Raw genomic sequence first — 12,538 nt, 5'->3', positions numbered from 1 at the left:
ATGAGAAGCCCGTGCGCTGCAATCAGGAGTAGTCCCCGCTCACCGCAACTAAAGAAAGCCTGCGCGCAGCAACGAAGACCCAACGCAGCCATAAATAAATAAATAAATAAAACAAAAAAACTATCTTTGTCTTCCAGATTGGAAAACATCAGTAAGTTGGTAACACTCTATTTCGGAGGGTGTAGAAAAATGAGCGTCCTTGCACACTACTGGTAGGAGTGTACATTCTTATAAATTCTATGGAGAGCAACCTGCTGATATCTTTCAAAATACAAACCATCCAACTCACCAATTCCATTTCTGAGACGTTTCCCCACATGCACCCACCAACACTGCAAAATGACTGAAGCACAAGGAGATTCAGTGAGACACTGTGATGTCCCCAGACAGGGGATTTGTTAAATAAATTATGTGCCATCCATATCATGGAACATCATACAGCTGTAAAGGAGAAGGAAGAAGCTCTCCACGTACTGATCTGGAAGCTTCTCAAGAGAGCTAAGTGGGGGCTTCCCTGGTGGCGCAGTGGCTGAGAATCCGCCTGCCCACACAGGGGACACGGGTTCGAGCCCTGGTCCAGGAAGATCCCACATATGCCGCGGAGCAACTAAGCCCGTGCACCACAACTGCTGAGCCTGTGCTCTAGAGCCCGCAAGCCACAACTACTGAGTCCTCGTGCTGCAACTACTGAAGCCCGCGCGCCTAGAGTCCATGCTGTGCAACAAGAGGAGCCACCGCAATGAGAAGCTCACGCCCTGCAACGAAGACCCAACGCAGCCGAAAGTAAATAATAAATAAAATAAATAAATTTTTAAAAAAAAAGAGCTAAGTGGAAAAAGACCAAATCAGGGGTAGAAGAATACATATAGTGTTGCTACCATGTGGAGGGAAAGACCACATATGCATTTACTGATCTGTGCATGAAATATCTCTGGAAGAATATGTTAAGAAACTGGTAAAGTTGCCTCTGAGGAGGGGAGGGCACTGGGAGGCCAAGGGAGATGGGGGTGGAGACTTTTTCACAGTGAAATCTTCACAATTCTTGAATTCTGAACCATGTACTTCTATTTTCTAAGGAAAAAAAACGGAGGGTGGGGGCAAAACAAGCAAGATTAAACAAATAAAACAAAACCCTCCCTAACTCACTTCCCTTCTGATTTCCATGCTCTCTCCTCACCTTCTGCTGACACAGGTTTGGAAAAGCTGCCTACCAGCCCCCTCCGTCCCCTCCTGCCCCTTCCTCAGCGACCCCAGGCTGACCTCCCCCATGGCAGCCACCGGACTCTAAATCCAGCGGCCACTTCCCAGTTCTCTTCTTACCTGAAGGCTCCAGAGACTTCACCGTGGGCCAGCCCCCATCCTTCAGCATCCTCGGGCTCCTCCAGCACCGGGCTCCCCGGTTCCCTGCTCCCTCTCTGGGACACCTCCCAGCGCTCTGTCTCTGAATGCTGGCACCCCTGGAGCTCACTTCTAGGCCCTCCTCTCTGCTTGGTCCACACACTCCCCCTGGGCCATCTGGTCTACCCAAGGCTAAGCTCATCATTTACACGCATGTCACTCCCAAATGTGCATCTCCAGCCGGACCTCTCTTTTGAGCGCAGGGCCCCACCTGGAGGACTCCCAGGTATCGCTCACCCAACAGGCCCAAAATGTAACTTGCCAGCTTCCAGCCACTTTCATCCTCCACACCCAGGAGGCTCCCTTGCCTGTGTTCCCTCCTGAGTATCCCTGAATCCATCCGCTCTTCCCTGCCCCCACCAGTGCCCACCTAATGGAAGCCTTCCTCATCGGCTCCCCCAGCCTCCTCACTCCTTCCCACCTCAGGACCTCTACACACAGTTACCTGTGTCCCGAATATTCCCCTCCACTCCCCACCCCTGCTTTATTCTAGAACTCAGATTACCATCATTCTCTCAAGAAGTCTCTCCTAAAAAAAAAAAAAAGAAGTCTCTCCTGGCCCCTAGGCAAATGGCTCTCAACTGAGGGTGATTTTGCCTCCCAGGGGACATTTGGCAATGTCTAGAGACATTTTTGTTGATCACAACTGGGGGTGGGTTGTGTGTGGCTACTTACTGGCATCGCGTGGGTGGAGACCAGGGAAGCTACTAAACAGGACAGACCCCACGACAAAAAATTACCTGATGCAGAATGGCAAGAGTGCCGATGTGAGAAACCCTGCCCTAGATTAAGCATGTCCTCTGACACACTTTCATAACATGCTCCATTTCTCCTGCATAGCACCTATCCCAATTGTGTCAATATTTAACTGTGCAAAGGTATTGGCCAAGTTCCATTTCCTAAGCTTTATGGGATGAATAAATGAATTAGTCACTGGCTTGGGTTTATCTCTGTATCTCCACCTCCCGTGCCCAGCCTCAAGCTCAGAGCCTCGAGCTTGGCAGTGAAAATGTGCGGATCGATATGAAATACGCAGGGCAGGGACGGAGCGGTACTGAGCAGAGGCCTCCCTGTGTCCTGGCCTCCAACTCCGCTGGGTCCTCTGTGCCATCCGATGGCGGTCCTTTCCCTGCCCCGGACCAGCTTCTCCCCCTATTCTACAGCACCTAGCTCTGCCCAGCTTTGCGCAGCCCTCAAATCCTGCCTCTGCCCAGGTGGCTCCACGGCCCCTTCAAGCCAGTGGATATGCCCTCATCATCTTGTCAAACTGGCTGCTCCTCCTATAAGCTTATCGGCAGCCTCGCCACCACTCACCCAGCACCAAAGCGCAAACCTGGGCACCCTGTGCAGCGCACCCACCCTCCAGACCTGCTCCCTCCACCCGCCCCAACCACAAGGCTCCAGTGTTACCCAGTTTTCTCCCACTTGGTTCTTGCCTTAAGCCTCTTTCCCTCCCAGACCATCTGTGACATCACTCCCAGCTCTATCACTTAAAACCCCCTTCAGTGCTTCTCTCTGCCTACAGCATGGAGCCCAAGTTCCTCGCCTGGTCCAAGACCCTTCGCACTCTACCTGTCCAGGGCCCCATCTCCAGCCCCAAGCACAAACACCACTGTGCCACTTGTCTCCTGCCGCAGTCCAGGCTCTCTCCTCCCCTGCCCTCCCTCCTCCCCCTCCCCCTTTCCTCCCTCTTCCTCTACCTAGAGGCCTGGAGAGCTCATGTTCATCCTTCAGATCTAGTTCCAACACCTATTCCTCAACGGTATGGTGGTTCCTCAAAATATGAAACACAGAATTTCCATATGATCCAGCAATTCCACTTCTGGGAATACACCCCAAAGAACTGAAAGCAGGGACCCAAACAGACATTTGTACAGCCATGTTCATAGCAGCAATACTGACAAAAGCCAAAAGGTGGAAGCAACCCTTGTCCATCGACAGATGGATGGATAAACAAAATGTGGGCTATCTACAACTGGAATATTATTCAGCCTTCAAAAGGAGGGAAATTCTGACGTATACCACAACACTGATAAACCTTTAAACATCATGCTAAGGGAAAGAAGCCAGACACAAAAACTCACATGTTGGACTTCCCTGGTGGCGCAGTGGTTGAGAGTCCGCCTGCCGATGCAGGGGACACGGGTTCATGCCCCGGTCCGGGAAGATCCCACATGCCGCGGAGCGGCTGGGCCCGTGAGCCATGGCCGCTGAGCCTGCGCGTCCGGAGCCTGTGCTCCGCAACGGGAGAGGCCACAACAGTGAGAGGCCCATGTACCGCAAAAAAAAAAACAACAAAAAAACCTCACATGTTGTAAGACTCTGCTTAGGTGACGTACCCAGAATAGTCAAATTCACAGAGACAAAAAGAAGCAGGGTGGTTACCAGGGGCTGAGGGGAGGAGGGAAAGGGGAGTTAACGGGTACGGAGTTCTGGTTTTGTAAAGTGCAAAGAATTCCGGAGCTGGATGGTGGGGATGGTTGTACAACGAGGTGAATGTCCTTAATGGCACTGAACTGTATACTTTGAAATGATTAAAATGGTAAATCGTATGTTATGTATATTTTACCACAATAAAAAAGGCAAAAACCAAAATCAAAACCCAGCTCTCCTCGTTGAAACCCTCTGCACGCTACCATTACCTCCCAAAAAAAACCCATGCACGCCCCCACCCTCCATCCCCAATTCCCTACCTCACACCCTGGGTGGAGCTGACCAGACCCTCCTCTGGGCACTGCAATTACAGACTGACCTCTGTACTCCCAGACTGCAGGGTTCTGAGGCAGGGGGCTTGTCTGACTCCCTGCTCCTTCCTCAGCATCTAACCTGCCGTCTAGAGCAGTCTCTCGTCCTTCAATGAGAACTATAAGAATGAATAACCCAGGGCTTCCCTGGTGGCTCAGTGGTTGAGAGTCCGCCTGCCGATGCAGGGGACACAGGTTTGTGTCCCAGTCTGGGAACATCCCACATGCCGCGGAGCGGCTGGGCCCGTGAGCCATGGCCACTGAGCCTGCACGTCCAGAGCCTGTGCTCCGCAACGGGAGAGGCCACAGCAGTGAGAGGCCCGTGTACCGCAAAAAAAAAAAAAAAAAAGTATAACCCAAACCGATCATTTTGGGTTAACACTACCCCAAATTTCTGAGCCTGTTGTCCTCAGAACAGTGATTTACTTCCAAGATTCATTGACAAACTCCTCCCATTCCTGGAGAAGATAAATCTTCACCCTTCCATTAAGCAACAAGGTCAGAAGGGGCTTCCACGGGCGGGTTAATAAACAACTAACTTGGGAGGAATAAACAAAATAAAACCAGGGATGGGTTGGGGTAACAGTGTGTGGCCCTTGGGTCTAACACTGCTGTGCTCTACCTTCTCCTTCCTCTGCACTGTGGGTGGGCTGATTCACTTCCTGTGTCCCCTCCCAGGGCAGTGGGAGAGGGGACCACGGAGCAGCTAAGTCCTTAGGGCATGTAGAGATGATTAGTCACTGGCTGGACGGATGCTGACCTTAGTGCCTGGGCCAACTACAGGCCTGCTTCCCCCCGCCCCCTACCTTCTTATGTAACCCAAGGCCTGGGAGGCAAAAAGACCTTGGCCTTGGCTCTCAGCAAGAGGCCCAGTGGGCCCAGAGCCTTTCCTGTTCTCATAGCTCACATCTTACCCCGTAAGCCCTTGGAGACCCCATGCACAGGCTCCTTGGTTCTCACACAGTCAGCATCTCCAAAACAGGGGCTGAAAGAGAAAAGTGTCTTCCTGGTCCTGGGGGTAATCAGTGGGAGGGTCTTCAGAGACCATCTAACCCCGTGGTTCTCAACCAGAGACAGTTCTGCCCACCGCGGTCGTTGGGCAATGTCTGGAGACACTGCTGTTTGCCGAGAGAAGTGAGAGGTGGCGTTACTGGCATCTAGTGGGTAGAGGCCAGGGCTGCTGCCGAACGTCCTACAAAACACAGGACAGCCCTGCAGCAAAGAAGTATCTGGTCCTGATCTTCTACAGATGAGAAAACTGGGGCCCAGGAAGGGACAGGGCCAAAGTCACACTGTGAGTTAGATCGTGTCAGGGGGACTTCCCTGGCGGTCCAGTGGTTAAGACTCCGAGCTTCTGCTGCAGGGGGCCGGCGTTCAATCCCTGGTGGGGGAACTAAGATCCCGAATGCCACGCGGCGCCGACAAAAAAAAAAAAAAAAGTATATATAAAAAAAAAATTAGAATCCAGGGCTCCCCGCCTGCCACACCAGGCCTTCAGCTCCCCAGACTCCAGTGACCGACTCGAAGACCAGTGGCAAGCTGGCTGAGTAGCCGAATTCAGGCCCCTGGGATCTAGACACCCGTGATGGCTGGGCTCTGTGCCTCTGGCCGGCTCCAAATGCATCCCATCAAAGTCATCCTGACCACAGGGCTCCCACATAGTCAAAGAGGAAGAATGTCTTAAGGGGCTCCAGTGTATCCCGGCAAGACGCCCATTTGAGGTTTAGGCAAAATTCATCACGCAAGTTCCCCACAGAGCTCTCTGGGGGTGGCCCGAGCCTGGTGTCAAGGACGGAAGAAAGGACAACTCTGTAAGATAAACCCTGGGTGAGAGGACAGAGCATGGGCAGAAATCACACCTAGGATCACTGCTTTGGGGGAACACTGTCTTTTTCCCTAGCTGCCAAAAAAGACTGTACCTCTCACACCTGTTGGCTCCTTGCTGCCATCCTGCACAATTTCAGAATAACACTTACAGTCACCCTTGTCCTTTTCCCTCAGGAGCCAACACTATGTCTCCCACCGTGGACCAGACACTAGGGCACAGGTCCAGGCATTAGCACTGACAATGCAACCCCATTATTTATGAAGGACTGATTCATGTCATGTCACAACAGGCGTACTTTTCCATCTACTGTCGCTGAAAGCCACCAGACTTGTAGTGACGGTGGTAATAAAGGAGGCAAGGGACAGGAATGCATAAGCTATGTCTCAAGTCAGGGTCTCCCCTCTTCACAGGAAGGGAGCCCATAAGGAGTGGCTGAGGGACAAGAATGGGGGGAGGGGAGCTACAGTGGCCTCAGACACAGGACGAGTCACTTTTGTTTTGGCTGTGTTGGGTCTTCGTTGCTGCATGCAGGCTTTCTCTAGTTGTGGCGCACGGGCTTCTCATTGCGGCGGCTTCTCTTGTTGCGGAGCACGGGCTCTAGGCACGCAGGCTTCAATAGATATGGCATGCAGGCTCAGTAGTTGTGGCTCGGAGGCTCTAGAGCTCAGGCTCAGTAGTTGTGGCGCACAAGCTGGGTTGCTCCGCGGCATGTGGGATCTTCCCGGACCAGAGATAGAACCCATGTCCCCTGCATTGGCAGGTGGATTCTTAACCACTGCGCCACCAGGGAAGCCCAGGACGAGTCACTATTATGGACTCATTTCTTCAGGCAAAGCATTATCATTGTTCCCTCCACCTGCCCTGCCTCCCTTCCTCCCCAGTTTTCCCAACACGCTGGTAAAAAACCCTACACATCCTTCAAAGCCCAACTTCTGGAGTCTCTCCCAACATCAATTTCAGCTCTTAATTTGGCAAACCACAATACCAATGGGAGAAGATTTGGGGGTCCATAGCAGGGAAATCGCCAAAGTTCCCTATGCATCTAATGTGGGGGCCTGCACAGGAGCTGCTTCCCCTGTCTCCACGTGTGTGTCGACCACCCTGGCCTCCAGGCTCTTTGTCCTGTCTGTGTGGCCTACTTGGCTGACTGAGGCAGCACAGCATGGAGGCTAAGGCTGCAGGGTCTGGAGCCCGACTAATTCTGGTGCCCCTCTCCCTGCAAGTGTCATTTTGGGCAAAGTTACGCCACCTTTCTGAAGCTCAGTTTCCTCATCTGTAAAAGGGAGATGATACGGTTTCAACCTCATGGCTGTGGTAAGGACTACCTAGTACAAGTAAAGTGCTTAGAACAGTGCCTGGCATCCGACTAGCATTTATTGCATGCTTATTACTATTATTAAAAATGTAACTCAGGGGACTTCCCTGGTGGTGCAGTGGTTAAGAATCCGCATGCCAATGCAGGGGACACGGGTTTGAGCCCTGGTCTGGGAAGATCCCACGTGCCGCGGAGCAACTAAGCCCGTGCGCCACAACTACTGAGCCTGCGCTCTAGAGCCCGTGCGCCACAACAAAGAAAAGCCACCGCGATGAGAAGTCCGCACACGGCAACAAAGAGCAGCCCCCGCTCGCCGCAACTAGAGAAAGCCCGCGCGCAGCAACGAAGACCCAACGCAGCCATACATACATGCATAAATTAAAAAAAAAAATGTACCCCTGCTCCTCCAAGCAGTTAGGAAGGGTCTACATTCCCAGTGAGTGTCAGGAGGAAATCCACCTCCAGGGACCCCATCTCCTGTCTCTGTTCCTGCAATAGCCTCTTTGGGAGGTCTTCTTGCCATAGGTATCTTTTCCTCCAATCAGTTCCACACGGCCTAGACTTATCCCTTAGAACACAGACAAAAGTCCTTTACAGAAACAACACTGGCCAGCACAATGATGGGGTGGGGAGGGAGACTGAAGTGGCTTGGTGTTCGTGGATGTGTCTCCCATATTTTCTATCCCATAGATAGTTCCAGCTTCTACCCTATGCCCCCGCCCATACACACACGCAACCTTCTCCATCCTGCTTGTCCTGACACAGTGCCTCAGAATTTCAAGCTCTTGGGGCCTCCAGACAACCACTCATCAGATTCCTAAGTGAGGCCTAAGAGCCCCCCACCTTCTCCCACGCCTTGGGCAGAATAATGTCCTCGCTCTTCCTGGCCCACACATCTGGTCGTGCCTTCTCAGACTGGTTTGTTATCCTTGACCCAGCAGATCTGAAGCTCCACCTCTTTCCCCAGGGCTGCCAGGGACTTGGCTGGTCCGCCTGGGTCGTCCAGTGTCCTTGGGGAACCTGAAAAGGCTGCCTGGAGACGGCACTGTTTTCACCACTAATAGAGGCACCACCCACCTTTGGAAAGCAGCATTAGGAGGTTTCTTCTGGGGATGCGGGTCTAACCGGGAGCGCTCCCCGCTTTGCGCTCTCAAATCACTCTATGTGGATGGTGATCTGTTCAGCTAGGAGCCGCCCCTCTGAGCAACTGGGGGCACCTGGTCTGAAGGTTCTTTCCAAGGCAGCTCCTAAGCACCCCTAGCAGCCTGGTGCAGGGGACAGAGACCCAGCTTAGAATTAACTCAAGTCCAATCAAGAGAAGCTCCAGCTCTGTCTTCAAGAGGTCACTCCTGTCTCTGGGCCTCAGTCTCCCCAACCGTACAACGAGGAAGCGTGGCCTGGATGCATTCATTTACTCAACGCATATTAACTAAGCACCCACTGCGCACCAGGCACTGCTCTGACTCCTGGGAATAGAGCAGAATAAAACAGATCGAAAGCCCTGCCCTCATGGAGCTGATACTCGAACAGGGAAGACAGCCAAGAAAGAAGATTCTTCAATATTCTTAATATACAGGATGTTAGATGGTGACATGTGCTATGGAAAGCAAAGCAGGGAAGGGGTGTAGAGATATGACCTCTAAGGCTTATTCCAGCTGAGATATTCTGTGTCTAAAGGTCTTACTCCACTGCGTTCTTGTTAAGAGCCAGGAACAGGCAGTAGGAAGCTGGGTGGGCCCTACGTGTGCACAAACCCCTGGGGAGGAACAGGTGGTGTGTGTGTGTGGGCGGGGGGATGGGAGTGGGGATGTGCAAGGGCTTGAATCCCAGCTATGTTCTCAGTGGTTTCCCCCAAGGAGCAGAACTGGTCAACTCTGGGTGTCCTGGCCTGTCCTCAGGCCAAAGCAGACACCACATCTGCTAAGGAGTCCAAGGTTATAAGGTTCCTGGCACAGCCTCAAAAGTCTTCAGGGCACTGCCATGGAAAGTCCGCTACGCCCTGCCTTCCCATTCGTTCCTGGTCTTGGATCTCAGACCCCTCCCGTCCCTCCTATACCCTCCCCTGTATTGTAGAGTATCCCCTCTCCTCACATGGGGGCAGGGGTGGATTTTTCACCAATTTTAGCAATTCCTCTTCCATTCCTGTGAACCTACTGTGTGCTCACAATGAGGAGAGCTCTCAGAGGGATACCAAGATGTGTGATCCCTTCCCAGAAGGAATTTACAGCCCACCTGGGGAGGTCAGGCTAACAAACATGTGAGGAAAGAAAAATCGTCTCTCACAGTCTGCTTTGCAGCTTGCAGAGCGCTTTGGACCACACACTCTCATGTAAAGCCATGCAGATTCTATTGTCCCCATTTTACAGATGAGGCAATTGAGGCTCAGAAAAGCAAGTCCTCTTCCCTGAATCCATGGATCCAACCTGAATCCATGGTTGCCCCATGGAAGGATCAGGGAAGAGGCAATGAAGATTAGAGTTTCCAAATAAGATTTCTTGGAGAGATGGGTAAGACTTTGGTATAGACGGGCCAAGGGTCCTCTACCTTCAACCTAGAGCAGGGCCAAGTTGGGCATGGAACCCACTTCCTGCTGCTTCTCCTAGCCTGACAAGAAGTAGATTGGGGGTAAGGTGAAAGCCTGGCTGTCTGGAAAGGCACATGGGATTATGGATGTGCTCACTGGCTTAAAAGAACCAAGTGGGGTAAGGATTTCAAGGACCCGCAGTGATGGCATTGGGCACCTTTCTGGTCTGACTTTTCAGAATGCCCTTTCTGTTCACCAAGGGCAAAGATTCATCAGCTGGAAAAGAGGCTCTGCTATTTCAGGTTAATTCATTCCATTCTTGTGGGGCACCTTCCGAGAGTGCCAGGTACTATGGTTACAGCCGTGAACAAAACAGGTCCTCGCCTCCTGCAGACCTCCTAGCTTAGCAAGGAGTCGGCCCTCTGTTGGAGGAGCTTCCTGACCAGATTTTATTTCTTCTTGGAGGTGCACTCTCTGGGCCTACCCCTTTCAGGGGAAGAAACTCAAGGGAGGGGGAGAAGAAATGAACCCCTGCTGATCAGGGGCCCAGAAAAATGGAGAACCGACCATCCGACTGTGGTTTGTGGTCCAGGTCCACCACTTTTCTCCAGCAAGTTACTTAACCTCTTGGAGCCTCCTTTTTTGCTCATCTGACAATGGATTAAGACCTACTACCTCACCGGTTAATTAGGGAGGGGGTGTGGATGAAATCAAGGAAGTGTCCACGTGAGTGCTGTTAGCTCTTCTCTGATGCTCTGATCTCCCCCACCTGTCCTCTCTGCTTCTGCGTGGTTAGGACCATCTTTCATCCCCTTTCCCGCACACAGCTGAGCCCTCCTCGCAGCTAAGGCAAGAGGAAGCCCATTCTGTTCAAATCGTCAAGGGTTATAGAAGTCGCTCTAGATCCCTGCCTCTGCCTCCCCTCTCTCCCCAGTGCTCATCTCGAGGAGTGCTGGGGGAGCCGAGGATGCCCCGCTGGGCTGTGACCTGCGGGAGACAAGACAAAAGCCCAGAATTCCCCGTGGCTGGGCACCCACTTCAGCAGGGCCCAGACGGCGCCCGGCCCCCACCCCACGCCCGGCAGAGGGCCGCCCCCTCACCCGCACCCTGTCTGGCTCAGTACAGTCTCCTATCGTACATGTTAGCCGGAGGAGGCGGGAAGCACAAACGTAAACATCCCTTAAGAAATCGCCAACTCTGCCGTCCCCATCTAAGGATATATACATATTTTTAAAGGAACTGAGGGACACGGGGGAGGGACGCAAACGCTCAGAAGAGTGAGGGATGGAAAAGCGAGAAGGCAAACTTCCAACCGATCTCAGCGGAGACCCCGTCAACCGGCAGCGGCCACCCCACCGCATTGGCTCCCGGGCGGAGGGCGCGAGGGCAAAAGTGGCTGCATTTCGCCGCCGTCCGGTGCACGGCATTCCGGGCGCAAACTTTCCAAGAGCCGCCCGGGGAGCGGCCGGCGGGCTCCGGGGAGCCTGGGGGGCGGCCGCCGAGGCGGGGTCCGCGTGGACAGGGAGGCGGGAGGACGCGTGCCGCGGGGGTGTCCCGCCCTCGGTTACCTGGGTTCTGAGTGTCTCGGGCATCCGGCTGAGAAGGGGCAGGGACGCAGCACAGGCAGGAGGAGACCCGAACTCTCCTCCCGGCCGCGTCCGCCACGGGACAGCCCGCGCTGCACCTGGCTGGGAGGTCGGCGCGCTTCCCCGCGGGCCCCGCCCACCCCTCCCGCGCGGGGCGGGGCCGGGAGGGGCGGGCGGGGGAGGAGCCGAGGCAGGGCACAGGTCCCATCGTGGGGCCTGCACCTAACAGTGTGTCAGCCATGCCGGGCTCCGTGACCTCCAAAGGGTCGCCCCCTCACTCGCCAACCTGCGGTGCGAGGCAAGCCCGGCGCGCAGGTGGAGTCGGGGGTGTCCATAGGCCCCCTCTCCCCTGCACCTTCCACGCCCTTCATGCCCACCCCCACTTTCAGGGGCAGAGACCTGGGAGCCCCGAGGCCTCCTGGAGGGCAGGGCCACTGAGCCTGCTCTTCGGAAGAATGCATGGGGTGGAGCACAGGGAAAAAAACAACTGGGTGCCCACAGCCCCACCCGATCATGAACTCTCCCCCGTGGGAGAGGCTCCTGGCTGCTCTGGGCCCCTGTCATCAGTTCCACCCAGCTGTCTCGGGAGTGCCTCAGCAGGGGGGTGCTTTGCCACTCTCACCCTTTCCCCAGGTCTGGAAGGTGCTGGGCCTGGACCTCTGCCACTCAGAGGACACGGTGATAAGAGTCAAAGGCACACAGAGGGCAAAGAAAAAACATCACCCCCTGACCCCCGCCACCCAGACTCCGTGGCTACTCCCATGTGCTGAAGGAACAGGTTGCAGCTACTTCCTGCCTTCCCCCCTCCCCCTCCCAGAGGAACTCAGGAAAGTCCACTCTTTGGATAAAACTCCCAGACTGAAGTGGAGGTGCACCCCACCTGTGGCCCCAGGCTATCTGAGCTCCTTCTCCCTGCCTCGCCTTGTTTGCTAGGTGTGCAGGCAGTGGCAGGAGTACTGGACCTGGGGTCCAGAGACCTGGGCTCTAAGCTTCAGTTTCCCCATTTGCAGTGAGGGGGTTGCAGCTGATGATCGCTAAGGTCCTTTCTGTGGATCCTCAATCATGCTAGTGAGCATCCGGCTTATTAGGTTTTCCTGTGGCTACATATCTTGTAAAGGGGTGTGTGTGTGTGTGTGTGTGTGT

General features: G+C 54.0%; 1 protein-coding gene across 2 annotated transcripts in view; it reads right to left on the bottom strand.

The window, feature by feature from the left end:
• The window catches only part of PAQR5 (progestin and adipoQ receptor family member 5), an 85,671-nt gene extending 74,175 nt beyond the window's left edge, over positions 1-11,496 (bottom strand). The window contains exon 1 of one of the 2 annotated variants that reach the window (XM_060153185.1): positions 11,378-11,496. Coding sequence is in view for 1 of the 2 variants with exons in the window: in XM_060153189.1 (XP_060009172.1) it covers positions 11,378-11,401 (24 nt within the window). In the remaining variant the exon portion in view is untranslated. The remainder of the gene's footprint in view (positions 1-11,377) is intronic. The other variant, XM_060153189.1, reaches the window with a different exon arrangement.
• Between the last annotated feature and the right edge of the window lie 1,042 nt (positions 11,497-12,538).

Source organism: Lagenorhynchus albirostris, chromosome 1 (genome assembly GCF_949774975.1).
Source record: "Lagenorhynchus albirostris chromosome 1, mLagAlb1.1, whole genome shotgun sequence".
Lineage (NCBI taxonomy): Eukaryota > Metazoa > Chordata > Mammalia > Artiodactyla > Delphinidae > Lagenorhynchus > Lagenorhynchus albirostris.
Note: the sequence above shows the minus strand (reverse complement) of the source record. Positions and strands in the feature narration are given on the sequence as shown.